We start from the raw sequence: 17,413 nt of genomic DNA on the forward strand, positions 1-17,413 counted from the left end.
TTCTATTTGCTTTCCCTGCCAGAGCCACATCCTATTTACCAGTATCTGTACACATGCAGAAAAATGAAAACAGACCTTGCTTGCTGCAGGCCAGAAATGAAGTTTCCTTTTATCTGGCACCACATAGCTTTTCGAGGCATGTTCCTAATGGAAGCAATCATTCACCGATGGGTTTCATTTTTTTTTTGTTTTGTCTTAAAGCATTCACCAAAAAAAAAAAACCTCCAAAACAACAAAAACTATGAAAGATTATTAGTATCTTTTAAACAATAAGGAATTTTTCAAGCAGCAAATATATACCCAAATCATTTTCATGTGTTTTTTTTTTTGTGGTAAAATACCCATAACATAATATTTACCATCTTAACCATTTTTAGGTGTCATTATTAATGTTTTTAATAAAAATAAATAGATTTAGGAATATAAAAAATCCTTTAAAACATTTATCCTTTTTAGATACTACTGTAAATATTTCTGCTGTCTCAGAAGCCGTGTACAAGATTTCAGGCTTCATCTTCAGCATAAAGCTTTGCCCACTGCACTCCTATGGAGTTAAACACAATTCAGATGCATACCTGGTCATTAAAAATACATTTTCCATAGGAAATGTGGCTTGGATAAATTATATCCACAGGTCATTTTTTTCAAAGCCTTATTTCATCCTCATGTTTATCAAATATTTTGCTAAAATATTAGTGAAAAAAAAAACAGTATCTACTCATGTCTATTCTTTGGAGTGTGAGGGTAGAGAGGGCCAGGGTGTACAGAGTAGTAGGGTGGAGCAAGAGAGTCCCAAATGGATGCAAAGAATCCATAGTTATCTCTCTGAATAACCAAGACTTGACATATTATGGAATGAAGCCTCTCATTTTCAGCTGTAAAACAAAACAAAACAAAACAAACAAAAACAGGTCTCTGAAGGTCACAAGTGGCAAAAATAAAGTACTGAAAAATGCTCCCACTTCAGTTTCTGTTGGGTGATTTTACCCCAAAAATTCTATACATATGTTTCACTTAGGCTCCTGATTATTAAATGCTCGTGACTGTCAATGGCAGCACAAAATACAAATCAGCAGTTAATCACATGTTAAAAGAGCAGAAAATTCTTCGAAATGGTTCTTGAAGAAGCTCCTGTTACCCGATTAAAGGGAGGGTTTTTAAAAAGTAAAGAAAGAAGAAGAAGGAGTAGGATGAAGAGGAGAAGAAAGAACAAAGCAGAGGAAAAGCCCTTTTATTAAAGGCCAGTCAGCCAACTCCAGTTTAAAATCGAATTCCATGTACACTGTTTTTCAGAAACACCCGTTCTGGCATGTTCTAAACCACATGCCATCTCTGGCTGAGAACACTAAGGCAAAACAGGCCAAGCCCAAGACGGGTTGGCAAACAAACACAAGCCAAGTACACTGGGGAGAATTATCCAGTATTTGCCTACAGCATGTAATTGGCTCAGGTCTACACTAAAAATTGCTTTCAAGGAACACGGTTCAAAGATTGAGTTTCTTTTTGCTCTCCATTCACGATAAAATATCTGACATCTTTTGACATGATTATATCAGTTGCAACACACATAGTGTCCAGTCAGTGGTACAGATTCAAGTAATCAGAGGTATAGACTTTCTGGTCTTTGAGGAGCCTGGAGACTCAAAACAGTCGTTACAACAGTGAGAAACACGATACACGAGCAATCTCTTATCAAACAAAAACCTGGCTCTGATGGCTTTGTATTGGAGACTGACATAAGTAGTTTGCTCCGTGGGAACATTTTCAATCAATTGCCAAATGAAAATGGGAGTCTTGAGTCTAGGCCAGAAATGGGTTTCTTAGCTCCTTGCCCAGTCTTGGCCAAAACCCTACTCAACAGCAACTACAATCTACAAATCAACTTAAAGATCTCGATCCCTGCCAAAACTTTATGTCTACAGAGCTGACTCTATAAATAAGGATGGGTGATCATCAGCCAGGTTGAAACCGGATCCTCCACTATCCAATTCTTGGTTTGCATTTTATAAGGTTTATGAGTTTGTTCACTTTATTTCATTATGAAATCAAATGAAAAATCTCACCTTGTGATGCCCAAATTCATTCAGGATGGTTCCCAGCTTTCTGGTGTTGCTGTGCGGTTTTTGGGCAGCAACAGCTGGATGAGGGTCCCGCCAGTCGATGGACAAGCGGTGATACCACAGGCGCTGACTCTCCAGAATATGAGCCGACTTAACACTAGGATCAAAACGATGTACTTCACATCCACTGTTGGCCATGCTAACCTCAAATTGGGTATCCTCACTCCCTAGCCTATAAAGAAAGAGGATGGAAATCAGTAACAACAAAAATATAATGAGGCAAAAGTGTTAGATTGACAAAATGACGATTCTAAGGCCAATTTTCTTATTCTTATGGAGCTTTCTCCGGTTTTAACACATGACTAACTGTGCCCATTCAATAAACCTTCTTCTTTCACAAAAACCATTATAGCTAAAAGCTTCTGGATGAAAAGCAAGCAGAGAAATTATCTGCTAAATGCAGACCAGAGAATCACATGTTCCAACATGTAGAGGCATACCAAATTAATTTTTTAAAAAGATGTAAATCAGAGCAGCAACGAAACAAGACTATCCAGTAATCTTAAGAGGTTTTCTCAGAATACGTCAAAGAATAGAAGAAGTGCCAGGATCAGTTCCCTTAGGGAGAGGTACAGTCTACTACTGTGGTAATTTGTCTCCATTCTAATGGCCACGATGCAGGCAGCCTGACCTAAAGACAATAGGTATTTTCTTAGAAATGGAAGGTATTTTAAAATCGTACAGTTAAAGAAAAGGCAACTGTGTGTGGTTCTACTCAAGAAGTAGAAGAAATACGTCACCTAAATTCACGTCAACAGGAGGAAGAAATTATGAATTATTTGTACTTAAGCATCCAGTATGTAGCATATCATGTGGAACGTTCATATACTTACACATTTTTAATTTACTCAGACGTATTACTCAGACGTATTTGATGGAGTTATATTCATCACTTTAAGAATCGATTTGAATGAAAAACATGAAATTAAATGAAAGAGGATTATTTTTTAAATGGTGATTATGGCTTCTTTGCCCGAAATACAGTAATTAGATGTGATTTAAGATACCAAGACCTCACAGAGTATCTATCTATAATCCATTGACCAAACCTGAACCTAGTGCAGAAATGTTTCATTCTCTTAGACTTTACTATCTCAGATATTTCATAATTTGGAAATATGCAAGCTCATTGGCTAACAATTACTTACCCACCTTTAGTTGACTAAATAAGTCTTCAGTACAGAGATCCTCCACCTTGACATTTTTTTTAAAGATTTTATTTGTTATTTATTCATGAGAGACACAAAAGGAGAGAGAGGCAGAGACACAGGCAGAGGGAGAAGCAGGCTCCCTGCAGGGAGCCTGACATGGGACTCGATCACGCTCTGGGCCGAAGGCCGCGCTAAACCGCTAAGCCACCAGGACTGCCCCACCTTGACATTCTTATTATACTCTTAATTTGCCTTATTTTTCTCCTTTGCTTCTACTCCATTGCCTGTTCCCTTTCTGGATCTGTGGCATGTCAACCCTCTGCTGTCCCTCAGCTATAATCCTCTCCACACTCTTGGCTAGAAGATTTAGCACTCCTCTCACAAACACTACCATTCCTTTGACCCGAGAGATCCTATTCCTATTTTTCATCTCTTACTGAATCCACACAGCCCAGACCATTGTAATGTCTCCTAGTTTTCTACCCAACTTTTCCATTATCTAATCCAGTGTGGCAAGTTGACTTGCTGGCTCCAATTCTTCACCCCTTCACCCCTACTACTGCCATGCTATGCTAATTATGGGCAGGGTGTCTTTTCCTGCCCCTTGATTTTTTTTTTTTTTTTTTTTGGCTTGACTATGTGATTTGCTTTTTGGAAGGAAGTGACAGTATGCCAGTCCTGAGCCTACGCTTTAAGTACTTCTGTTCACTCTCTTCTATCATCCTCATGAGGAAAACATACCCTGGATAGTTAGCTGGTCTCAGGACAATATGAGTCATGAGAGGCCGAGGTACACCAGCCAAACCACCAGCTTTCTATGAAAAACAATTGTCCTTGGCCACGTCACCTTGAAGTTGAGTCTCCCAGGTGAGGCCAGCCCCAATCAACTGAAGCCCAGCTGATTGGGAGACATATAAGCAGGAATAAATAATGGTTTTAAGCTACTGAATTTTAGAGTGACTGGTTACACAGCAACAGCTAACCTATAAGCCTACCATGAATTATAAATCCAACAGTTGACAGGACGCCTGGGTGGCTCAGTGTTTGAGCCTCTGCCTTTGACTCAAGTCTTGATCCCAGGATCCTGGGGTCAAATCCCATATCAGGCTCCCTGCAGGGAGCCTATTTATCCCTCTGCCTATGTCTCTGCCTTTCTCTCTGTGTGTCTCTCACAAATAAATATATAAAATCTTTTTAAAAATAAATAATATTAGTCGAAGAGTTGAGTAAAAATGACAATGCATTTTTTAGCAGATAGATTTCCTTCTGCATAGATCAGAATGTTGCCAAATTCACTTGCCCCAAGGGATTTTTCACTTAATTGAATATGTTGAAACTTAGATGAGCAAACCAGTGTTCCACTATGGGTCATCTATTAGAAAATGACAGTTTTGAAAACAAATAAAAATTTTAAAAAATTTTAAATAAATAAATAAGAAAATGGCAATTTTGTAGCTTTACTAAGAGAACACTGTGTCAAAAAAAAAAAAAAGTACTCATTAGGGGCACCTGGGTTGCTCAGTCAGTTGAGCATAAGCCTTCAGCTTGGGTCATGATCCCAGGGTCCTGGGATTGAGCCCCACATCCAGCTCCCTGCTTCATGGAGAGCCTGCTTCTCCCTCTCCTTCTGCCACTCCCCCTGCTTGCACTTGTTCACTCTCTCTCTCTCTGCCAAATAATAAAATCTTTTTTTAAAAAAAAGGTACTCATTAAATATAATTTGTATGTAAACTTTCTAGAGTAGAGAAATTTGAATAATTTCTTTCTCTGTGAATTTTCTAAATATTGTTTTCATGGAAACAATCTCTACTCTAAAACATGTATTTTAATCAAGACTTCAAAAAATGTTAAGGATTAAATTAAGCACATACACTTCTGTAACTAAATTTCTTAGCAAGGCTCTTTATTATATATTGATATGTTTTCAATTTAAACTAGTTTGTTATAATGAAAAAATAACAATACACACAGAATTCAAAGACATAGATAAAATGAAAAGTAAAAGCTTTCTAGCACTAAAAATTTTGGCCACTAATTTCCAGGGATAATCACAATTAGCATTTTTTCGTGTATCTTCCCAGAAACTCTCTACACATGTACAAGTGTTCTCTATTACAGCTATCATAAGCACGTATACAAATTTAAGTTCATCATCAAATAGCAAGGAGTGATTTTGTATGATACACTAAATAACATAAAGATACTGAAATTTGTAACTTTGGGGTTAATTTGTTACTTTTACTAAATAAAATACACTTAATATGTAAGCGCACTAAATTGGAAAGTAATAAACTGCATTCATTGAATCAATGTCTATAATTCTCACTTTCATTTATTCAGAATGGTACTTCTTCAAGCTTGGTTACATCAGCCAAGTTTATGGTAGGTGTAAAAGGCAAGAGGAGGGCAGATGTAATATTCATAATTGTTGCAGAACTTGTTCCAAAATAGTGAAACCAAGAGTCAAATCCAATCCAGGTGGTTCCAAAGCATGTGCTCTTTACACTGCACTTCACTGCCAATGAACACAGGACACAGGCTTCTAGAAGGAATCTTTGTGACCTTAAAGACCTAGGAAATAGTTGCTAGAGTAAAGCTCTGTAGGGAAGAGGACTGTGTCAATCTGGCTTAGTTTTTTTTCTTTTTTCTTTTTTTTTTTTTTTTAGCCTCAAGTTGTTATTTGAATTTCAGTTAGTTAACTTGCAGTGTAATCTTCTTGCTTATTTCTGGACCCCAAGTGCTGAGCAGAATGAGTGCTGACAGACAAATCTACAAAATGCTGCCCCAAATGAGAGAAAACTAGAAAACTAGGTAGGATCTGGAATTCCCACAATACACAGCACAGTGTCTGGCATGGGGTGGGGCAGGCTATGTTTTATGTCTTATTTGTGTCTATAAACAAATATTTATAAAGTGCTTTAAAGGACACATGAGGGGGTTCAGTAGGTTAAGCATCTGCCTTCAGCTCAGGTCGTGATCTCAGGGTCTTGCGAACAAGCCCCACCTTGGGTCCTCTGCTGAGCAGGGAGCCTGCCTCTCCCCTGTCCCTCCTCCTCCACTCATGTGCGCTCTCTCTGTCTCTCAAATAAATAATTTTTTTAAAAAAGGACTTTCATATGTTTAAGGCACTATAGGAGGCACCAGAGACAAAGAGATAAATTAAATATAACCCTTGATCTGGAGCTCACACGTAGTAGTGAAGAAAGATTTCTAAACAAATAACTACAGTAAAATAATGAAATAACCAAAACTATTGCTTACAACAACAAAAAATGTATATAGTCTGGAAGAAAATCATTTTCTGTTCTTGGTTAACTGGAAAGAGAACTCACTGTAGGAATTTTCTACTTTATAGGAATGCTCTACTTAATGTTTATTCCATGAAGCAAGAAATATAGATCAAAAGGCTTCTATCTCAGGGTCTAAGATAGTTGCTCCATTTCCTGCCACCACATCTGCATCCTAGCCATCAGGAAAAGTAAAAGGGGAATGAAGGTCATGTCATTTCCTCTTAGGGCATGGCTTCCAAGTTGCACACATCACATCGACTCCTATCTCCTTGCTCAAAGCTAGTCGTATGGCCACTTGCAGCTTCAAGGAAGGCTAGGGTATGCAGTCTTCAGCGAGGTGCCAGGTGCCCTGCAAAACTCAGGAGTTCTCTTACCAAAGGAAAAAGGAAAAATAGACCTGAGAGAAGTGAAAACTTATGTCCACACAAAAACCTGTACATGAATGTGCACTGCAACATTATTCACAATAGCCCCAAAGTGGAAACAACCCAAATGTCCATCAACTGATGAGTGACTAATCTAAACTATAGAATATCCATACAATGGAATGTCATTCAGCCATAAAAAGGAATGAAGTGCTGATACATGTCACAACATGGATGAACCTATATGCTAAGTGAAAAAAGCCAGTCACAAAAGGACACAGGTTGTATGCTTCCATTCATATGAAATGTCCAGAACAGGCAAATCTGGAGGCAGAAAGTAAATTAATGGTTTAGGACAAGGGGTGAAAAGTGGGAAAGGTGTTAGAGAGAAATTGGGAATGATAGCTACTGGGTATATGACTTCCTCTTTGGGGTGATGAGAATGTTCTAAATTTGACCGTAGTGACCAAAAACCAAGTGTCTGTCTCAGAGGAGTGAACTGTATGGTATGTGAACTATAACTCAACAAAGCTGTTTAAAAATAAAATAAAATAAAAGCAAATACAGGGAAGGTTTCTAACTGTGACCACTAAAGCATAAGGGTGGGAAGAAGGGAGACAATTGCAACCCCAGGAGTTTCGGTAACTTATTCTCCAGCCCTGCAGGACCCAGAGAATCTGGGCAAATGGTGATCTATTATGAGATCTAATAGATAATTATTATCTAATTATTGAGGTGATTATGATTAGATCTGTAAACTCGCAACTGCTAGAGGGGGAGAAATGGGTTTTTCAAATGAATAGGAGATAAAAAACATGTTAAAATGACCAGTTTTTGTTAAAGAACATTGCATGACCTGCTAAGATTCCATCTAAAATATATATTCTTAGGGCGCCTGGGTGGCACAATGGTTAAGCATCTGCCTTCAACTCAGGGTGTGATCCTGGGATTGAGGATCGAGTCCCACATCAGGCTCCCTGCATGGAGCCTGCTTCTCCCTCTGCCTGTGTCTCTGCCTCTCTCTGTCTCTGTCTCTCTCTCTCTCTCTCTCTCTCTCTCTGTCTTTCATGAATAAATAAAATCTTTTTTAAAAAATAAAACATATATTCTCAACAAGGGCGATATCACCCCTCAGGTGACAAAAATTCATTCTTGAGAGCCAAGGAAACTTCCTCTTTTTACATAGAAAGCATAGATAGATCCATACATTACATAAACATATACTTTATGTCATTAGTATTTCCTGAAAAGGATCCTTGGGTCCATAATTTTCTGATTCCTCATTCATATATCCCACGAGCTCCTGTTGTGTTAATTAAACCACTATCAGTTGAAAATGTTTCCCTCTGGAGCTTGTTCATTCCTCACGAAATGCTCATGGCACCCAGAAGTCCCAGCTTTTCTGTGTAACATACTGGTTGTTGCCTAACTACATGTCATCTATCGAATGTTCTTCAGTCTTATGCTGAGCACTTATGCCTGCAAACCAAATGGGGCCACCTGCCAGAGAACTAAAAAAGAGATGAAAAAGATTTACCTATGTGTTATCTTCCATTCCCGCTCCTACCCCTGAAATAACAATCTCTGACAGGACAGATAAAATAGGTGACTTTTCTCCCCATTGACTTTAGCTACCACCCTCACCCCCCACCCTCACCCTCACCCCCACCTCACACGCGAGGGGCCCGGCCCAAGCCTTCAGGCAGACAACATGATCATCTAAACCCGCAGCACCTCCTTTCTCTTCTCTTCCCCGTTCCTGAAACAGAACCTCCCTGCACAGCACCTCCCCCACCTTAATTGGTCTATCCCACCCCATTTCAAAGTTGAAAAGGATTTGATTTTAATTTTCAACTGAACTCCACACAGAGTGCACTTGCCCAGAAAGATGCTTTTTTACATTAACTGTGGAATAAGAAGCTTTGACTCCTGGTGAAGATATTCCAGACTCTGAGATGAGGTGGGCGTGAGTCCTGCTTTAGCTCTTAGGATGGAGGAAAGGCAAGGACCAGATCAGAAGGCAGGGCATGCGGCCTTCTATCTACTGGTCCTTCTGTCCTCAGATCCCCTTCCTCCTTTCTAGAAAGATTGTCCTGAGCCTCCACTTTATCCATCATCCTCAGTTTGCTTGGGAACTACCAGGCACAGTAGTGGCATGGTCTTGCTGCTGCCACAGCCTTGGGGCTAAGAGCACAAACTGCTTGGGGTAGGGACCCCAAGACCCACCTGCCACCTGCCATCTCACAACTACCCCAATGCTCTCGAATGCTGAGAATCCAGAGTTCACATTCCCTGTTCTTGTGCCTCATTTCAGGACCACCACTTCTGGGCTGGCTCTCTTTCTTCCTTCAGCATCAAATGAAATGTTATCAGCTGGCTGTTTACCTGCCCCTGGGCAAGCAATTCACCTGAGAGGGGAGTATGCTGGTCCTGCCCCCTAGCCCCGGATAATAATGCAACCTATGTGTACATCCATAATCCAAACCATCCTTTTTTTTTTTTAAACCCATCCAAAATATTTCCTTTAGTTTCCAGGTTTCAATTAAGCTTTTTTAGGTTTTTTTTTCTTTTTCTTTTTCTTTTTTAGGTTTTAAATCAAACATTGGCTCTTATAATTTATTCATGTCTCTTCCCAGCAGAATTCAACTGTTCTTAAGTACTCTTTATAAAGTTGAGTTTGGAGGGGGACATTTGACGGGATGAGCACTGGGTGTTATTCTGTATGTTGGTAAATTGAACACCAATAAAAATTAATTTATTAAAAAAACAAATAAATAAAAAGTTGAGTTTGAATAGTGAACATTTAAATGAAAGTAAGAAGCTACCTTTCTATGTGAAGTAATCTGAAATCTTAGAGCAAACTATCTTATCTAATGGCTCTGAAGTATAAGGAAACCTAAAAGGAACTTTAAAGATTAACCCCCAAATAGCTTTCCCAGTTTCATTTAACTCAATGAAATTTCATTTAAATGAAATTATCCCAGGGTGTAAAATAATAAGTAAAATATAAAGGCAGTTCAGAGCAAGAAAATAGGAGCAAGCTGAGATCTCCAATTTGCATGTGGTACTATGCAAATTATTTTTATGACCTACTTTCATACATGTTTAATATGATAGAAAATAAGGTCTAGGGATCCCTGGGTGGCGCAGCGGTTTGGCGCCTGCCTTTGGCCCAGGGCGTGATCCTGGAGACCCAGGATCGAGTCCCATGTTGGGCTCCCGGTGCACGGAGCCTGCTTCTCCCTCTGCCTGTGTCTCTGCCTCTCTCTCTCTCTCTCTGTGTGTGTGTGACTATCACAAATAAATAAAAATTTATTAAAAAAAAAAAGAAAATAAGGTCTACTGTCAAAACTTCCCATTCATTCTATAAGCTTGAAGCATAGCTGGTGGGCTCCCCTCTGTTCTAATCAAGCGGCTGAGCAACTAATTTCCCAAGGTTCGGCCTCCTGGTTTAAATCACAGCCCAACCAGCACCTCTCCCTCGTCTCTTACCTGGAGCAATCATTTATGTAGCAAACATATACTGAGCGTCTACTGTGTGTTCCAAACTCTACTGATGCACACTCTTCATCGAACCCATAGAAGAATGTTTCCATTATCCTGACTTTATTTGAACCTTTCATTTTTACAAAGAGTCCATGATGATTGTAACTAAGAATTCTTGTTTGGTAAAGTTTGGCATCCATGGTGATCCTCTGGGCACATACTCAAATGTCTGCCCTTCCTTCCCCCCCCCACCCATCACTAATCATCTAGGATTAAGGTTGGCAGTCATTATTCATGTGCCTGAATATAAATCACAGAAGTGATGAAAACCTATCAGGGAAAAACAATCATAAGACGCTGGCCAGGGGCCTCAGTATTTTTGTAAGAGATCTTGCCTAAGAACCTAATCACATAGCTTCCTCGAAAAACCTGTGGAATAGGGTGTTCCCAATAAAAATGACTCTTCCCTGCCTTTTTTTGAGACGTATATTGATAAGTTCACATCTGGATGTGAATACTACTACACTTGGTGAAGTAGTCTCATTACTTCATATTTGCCCTTCTATAGAAAGCTTTCGAAATTCACTTGTATATTCAGGTCATTTTCAGCCTGAATAACTGAATATTACTATTTCCCACAATTGTGATGAAATTGCACTGTTTTCACAAGAATTCCCTTTTCCTTCTTTCTTTTTAATGTAGAAGTACACACCGATTTACCATTGGCACAAAATATAAAGATCCAAAAGTGGCCATTCATCTTGGGTCACTCATCGTAAGCGTCCATAAAATTTCTAATATGCTTGTTGTTCTTTTTTTCTTAATTCTTAATATTCTCTCTGTGATAAGGATGCTATATGTAATTCTAGCTGGAAATCATTTGCTTCACCAAGAGGATCATCGTCATGATGAAAATTGAAGTTGCCAACTTCCCACAAGCACAATGAGAGACAAAGTGGCCCTGGCCACTCCTGGTGATATGCAGGTACCCACCGTTACATAACAGAGCAGTCTGAAATGATGGTGAGAGACCAAATATAGCACCTGTTAAACTCTGCAGCCATCCGTAGCTTTGTGTTGCTGAAAAAGCCTCGGCCACTTGCAAGAGTGTTTTGTGTTCTTCTGCGATAAAAATCCACTTACCCTAAAGAGTAGAGGCGGCATTGCTTGTTGCGGATTTGATGAGCTAAGCCAAACCTGTCATCAAGACAGACTGACCAGGGCTTCTTTGCAGGGCTGGAGTCAGTAGCTAGGCTGTCTGTGCTCATGTGACTGCATGCAATCTGTAAGGATTGGAAATCAATATGAATAATTTAAAGCATCGGATGATAAATGGCAGGTAGGGAGTTATGCTTCCCCAGTCCCTGAAAGCCAGAACAGGAGAGTTATGTCCTTCTCCACTGCTAACCACACCTCTCCCCCCTGGGAAACACAAGACTGCTGTCAAACGTTCAGAGGAACTCCAAAGGCTGGGTTAGAAGGAACCCTGTGGAGACTAGAGATAGGTTTGAAGCAAAGTTAAGAGCTACTACAGCACAGATTTGCAAGGGAGAACAAGTCAGGAACAAAGGTGGCAGAGAGGAGGGGTCCAGAAAGGCTTAGCAGAGGTGTGTTAGCCTTGGAGAATGAACAGAAGCTGACTGAGAAGGGCATTCCAGATACAGAGAACAGCACTGGCAAAACTCAGAGGTCTGTAACCCATCGTGTTCCCACCTGGAACTTGCGAGGTGCGATTGTGGGCACGGGGCTCGGAAGGATACAGATGACCGAGTCCTAATCTTGGGCAGATAAGCTGGGGCCACCATGGTCCAGAAAGGTAGCATGTGTGGTCTGGGGTAAACAGCTGATCGAGGGTCAAGTGAAATGAATTCGTAGTCCCTGCTGCCCCAAACCCTATTCTTTGCAAAACGCTGTGCTAAGGAGCTTCCTCCGGGAGAAGAGCAAGAGCCCCACGCAGGAAGGAAGTTCTTTCTGAGCCAACCAAAGCGCTTCTTTTAACTCATCCATCAAAATTAGACAAGGAAACCAAAGGGAACACGTAACTAAATCAAGCAGAGGCAAGTCTCTGATTTCAAATGCACGTTAGGCAAAGACACCGACTGGGGAATCCTGACTTGGGTTTAAGGCTGCTGCAGTGTGCACTGACGGAGGCTGCTAGAACCAAAGCAAGCAGGTTCTGGGGCCCTGGTATTCCTCTGTGGCCAGCGTTGCCTTACTGAGCCTCAGTCTCCCCCAGCCCCTCCAAGCGCCCTCATCGTCGTGATGCTCCACGGATCACGCAGCAGCCCCGGCTGTCACATCACAGACAACAGACCACACGTGGCAAATGTTCTGAGGCTCTTTAATTCATCAGGAAGCCTAACAGCAAATTCTTTTCTTCCTAAGAAGGTACTCTAGGTTTGCCCAATTCTCTTATCTAACGGAGTTTCCAACATTCTAATCTGAAAAGCATATCTGCACACAGCTACTACTCAACTGATCCAGCATCCCCCTAACTGGCTGCAACGTGGGGCTGCTGGCCTCGCAAGATCACCCAGCGCTGTTCATCAGAGATAAATGAGAGAGTCCAGTGCTAGGATTTGGACATTTTAGAGGAAAGCTTAACACATGAAAACCTAGATATGTATTCTTTTCCCTCAACCAATGTCTTATCACGGCTTAAAGGAAAATAATAATAATGGAAAATGGAATTGAATCTTCTCTCGAGCAACTATTACAGAATATATTTATTAACGGGGCCCATCAACATGTTAATTTGTATAATTCATTTCCTACAACGCTCCCACAGATAAATGGAAATGATGCCTCTGTGTGCCCACTTCCTAGTCCCCACTCACCCGAGGGAGGAAAGACGGCCGATCTAATTAACCAAAGTTCAGTGTGTTCACTGGGCCTGTCTCACCAGTGGGCGGGCTCCTGTGCCAACTTCATTGTCACTCTGTCCCGCGCTGCCCCGCTGCAGGTGCATAGATAGGCCAGGACAGCTCTGCAGGTCCCGGAGCATACCGGGACAGCTTCTAGGGCAGCTTCCTGCAGTATTTTCATTAAAGTGGTATGAGAATTCCCATTTCTTTGCGTGCACGTCTCCCTAAGGACCTTCATAATGACAGAAAGTGATAGGGACGTGCCCAGGTTCTTGTTCATAACTCCCTCCTAACACCACTGAAACTTAACTCTCGCCTTGTTTCTCAAGGTGTGGTTCCCACCGACATTCTGACCGACCTGGGAGGTACTTAAAAATACAGATTCTTGAGTCCCATGCCATATCTGGAAAGTCAGAATCTTTGAGGCTGATGCCTGGGAAATGCACTGTAATATGCTCCCCCAGGTGATTCTTCGGCAGGAGGTCCTGTGAGCTTACAGATACCCTTTTGTAAAGCCCCACCGCGATGTTCCAGGCCAGCCTCACCTGTGCCTTAGCAGATTAAAGGAAGAGGCTACACCTGGGCCAGAGCTGTAACATGAAAACAGCAGCCCTTCCAAACCCAGCCCTAGCAACAAGCCAGAGAGGCAGGCATCGACCATTAGGGAGAGGCCTCCAGGAAGCAAATAAGGAATAAGGGCCAAGGTTCAGGGCTTTGAGGCTCAGCTGCCCTTCCTTTTAACGCTGGGGAGTTGAGTTTTATTCTATTAAAGGTGACACTTCAAGCATTTCTTCTTCCATAGATTTCATCTTGCACAGATATATCCCCACTGGAAAGACATTCTTTTCCATTCAGTCTCTCTGCTCAGAGTTCGTTCCCCTTTCCTCTCCTAGCTCAAAAATGTAACACAGGAGTTGTTCCCTTTTAACCATTTATTAACCATCTTACGGGCAGACATCAGCTTTTGAAAACAACTAGGAGTACTCAGGTCCTAAAAATTAATTAGATATTGATTTTTTAAACTTTCTTGTTAAGATTTATGGCCAGGGCTTCAATAAACTCTTGCAAGCAAAATAATTGAGGGCAGTAACTCCTAGCTAAGCTCCAACTCCAGTAATTATGTTCTCTCTCTCTCTCTAATTCCCCTTGTAATTTTAGCAAACTAGGCCTGGACAAAGAAGAAGAGACTCCAGGAAAAAGTGATTCTGAAATGCATTTCAGTTATTTAACTTAAAGGGATTTATTTATTTTTTAAGATAGATAGATAGATAGATAGATAGATAGATTTATTTATTTACTTATCTCTAACGCAACATGGGGCTCAAACTCACAACCCCGAAATCAAGTCACATGGTCCACCAGCTGAGCCAGCCCGGTGCTCCTTAAAGGGATTAATTTATTCTCTTTTCATTTGGTATCCCAAAAGATGGAACAGAATTTCTGGCAACCCATAAGTAGAAACTGGCAAAGGGAGCCCTTAAAATGTGGGGACTTCTGGCAAGAATCACTTCAATGATCACCTGCATGTATATGTAATATCATTATTTTGAAAGGCAAAATCTAAAGAAAGAGTTGTATTTTTGTTGCTTTTATCCCAGTGTGTGTGTGTGTGTGTGTGTGTGTGTGTAGCCATAAATATAATAGATACTATTGTTATAAAGTTGTAACATCTGCATCTCCAGGGCTTGGGTTTTTATGTTACTTTTCCAAATAGATAGACGGTAGGTGATTAGATAGATGGATGAACAGATAGATGGATGGATAGGTAGACGTAAGAGAGAGAGAGAGAGAAATCTTTTAAAATCTATTTTTTCTTTTTTAAAACAGCAACTGTTGCTTAGATTAATTTTGTGCTGGAAGGCATGCTTCCTAGAGGCATATGGTTTGGGGGTGGCCATAAAAGGCTGGATCTGGAGCCTTCCCTTAGAACAGAGCACCGTGTTTATGATTTAACCATTTCTTGTTAGCAGCACATAGTATATCACCGACTCCAGAACTCAGAGATGCAATTATCGTCTTTGACATTAGAAAACAATACCTAATTAAACTGAGCTTAATGCTGTGCACACTCTACCAACCACTATATCCTCTGGTGTTTCATTCAAAATTCTGGTCCCCAATCATGCCATCAGGGCCGCTACAATGTGCAAGTCCAGGGGTGCCATCCCATTGCATGCCAGTACAATGGGATGCCACAGTGTCCCCTGCCCTGTGCTTCTGTTTTCAAGCTCCCCTGGCCAGGGGAATCTCCCCCGCCCATCTGTTCACCCCCTATTAGAGAACACGCAACCCTCTTGCAACCTAGCTGTTTGGCAGTATGGAAAGATATTTGATGCAGGTTGTATACCCTAGTCAGCGCCGGTCACAGAACAGGTGCTCAACAAATGCCTGCCGAATGGAGGAATGAATACATCCGTGATGAACACATCAAATGCTGGGCCTTGCTGTACAAGCTTGAACACAGATTTGAGGGAAATCATTTTTTTTATTATTTTAAAAAGCAGCATAACAGGATGGGGGTGGAATTTGCTTTAGTACCTTCAGAGGGCCCCCCCCCCCCGCCCGTTATGACTCACGATTGCTAACAGGAAATTTTAGGTAACAGTGACTCTAATATTCTTCCAGTTTTTCAGGCTTTCATTGTCAAGATGGGTTCTAAATGAAGCCTAAGACAGCCCCCAAACCCACTGCATTACATAGAGAAGGGAAGGGAACACTATTTAGCAAAAGATTCTGATTTAGAATCAGTTTTGGGGCCCCTGGGTGGCTCAGTTGGTTAAGCATCTGCCTTTGGCTCAGGTCATGGTCCGGGGTCCTGGGATCGAGCCCCATGTCGGGTTCCCTGCTCAGCGAGGAGCCTCTTCTCCCTTTCCCTCTGTCCCTCTGTGTGTGCGCGCTCTCTCCTCTCTCTCTCTCTCTCTCTCTCTCTCTCTCTCTCTCTCCAGTGCTCTCTCGCTCTCTCTCAAATAAATAAATAAAATCTTTTAAAAAAAGAAAGAATCAGTGTCATCTCTGACGAGCTCTCACCTGCTGGCTTCCCAGTGACCTAGAAGTAGAGAAAACCATAGTGCTTCACCTGAGTAATCGACCCCTGATTACGAAATCACAGTGAGGTCTAGAACTCTCAGTTTTTCTGGAGGATGAAAATCCTTCTAGTGAGCTCCAACAACCAAACCTTTATCATCACGCTCATCAAGCTGAATAATACAGCCCTTTATCTACCTTCCCAACTAGTTTGTCAGCTGCTTGAAGCCAGAGACTGTATTCCCAGGGCCTGGCACAGTTCCTGGCACAAAGTACGTGCTCAAAGACACTTAGTCAATAATGATCCTATGCTACTCTGGGTACAGTGCAGCTCAGAGAACTGGGAGAAACCTGAGAAATAATTCAATAACTCTCTTCCTTTTTAAGAGCAGAACAGTGAGAGAAGCAAAGCAAATTGCCCAGGGTCACATCAGACTACATTGCAGGATGCTTTTCTTTTCCCCTCAAAATTTTTCTCCTCTCAATTTATAACTCATGGGAAAAACCCAAGAGGGGCTTGAATAACACCCTTTCATGCCTCACGAATATGCCTTTTATAAGTTACAGAACATTAACCTGAAATACATATAAAATAAAATTTGGAGACTTGTACTTGGTCAATTTATTTTGGGGGGTGGAGTCCAGAGTTCTCAAATCCAACTCATAAATTTAACACCTCTCATTTTCCTCTGGTGCCTTAAGGGCTTCTTAAAGTCACAGTCGAGAGGTCCTTCATGTAAAACCCAACTATAAAATTAAAATTTCAGCATTTTAATTAAGTCTGTGAAAGTCCACCAAATTAATTTGCAGCAGCAAAATAAGATGAAATTATGTTAAGCACAGGGATCAATTTATCATCTCATAACTCATGATTAATTCAGCAAGCTTTTACTTCCATGTCTAGGTGACAGATAACTAAAATCCCATTGTCTGACTGCATCATATGAAAAATGGGACTTTCTTTTACCCCTAAACTAGCTTTCTAAAGATCTAGAAACATATTCTCTCCAAGGATAAAAAATGAGCTCTGCTGCCAGGAAGGTTTTGGAGGAGAAGTGGGATGCCCAGAACCAGTGGGCTGAAGGGACAGCAAAAGAGCCCGGGACCTCCAGT

General features: G+C 41.1%; 1 protein-coding gene across 4 annotated transcripts in view; it reads right to left on the reverse strand.

Annotated features, from left to right (window-relative positions):
• Nucleotides 1–17,413, reverse strand: part of METTL24 (methyltransferase like 24) — a 97,338-nt gene that overhangs the window by 44,182 nt on the left and 35,743 nt on the right. For all 4 annotated transcript variants that reach the window (XM_055330165.1, XM_055330168.1, XM_055330166.1 and 1 more), the window contains 2 exons: nt 11,556–11,695; nt 2,064–2,292 (listed from right to left, as the gene is read on the reverse strand). In XM_055330165.1, coding sequence (XP_055186140.1) covers nt 2,064–2,292; nt 11,556–11,695 — 369 coding nt within the window. The remainder of the gene's footprint in view (nt 1–2,063; nt 2,293–11,555; nt 11,696–17,413) is intronic.

The sequence above is a fragment of the Nyctereutes procyonoides genome, unplaced genomic scaffold (assembly GCF_905146905.1).
Source record: "Nyctereutes procyonoides isolate TBG_1078 unplaced genomic scaffold, NYPRO_anot_genome, whole genome shotgun sequence".
NCBI classification, from domain to species: domain Eukaryota; kingdom Metazoa; phylum Chordata; class Mammalia; order Carnivora; family Canidae; genus Nyctereutes; species Nyctereutes procyonoides.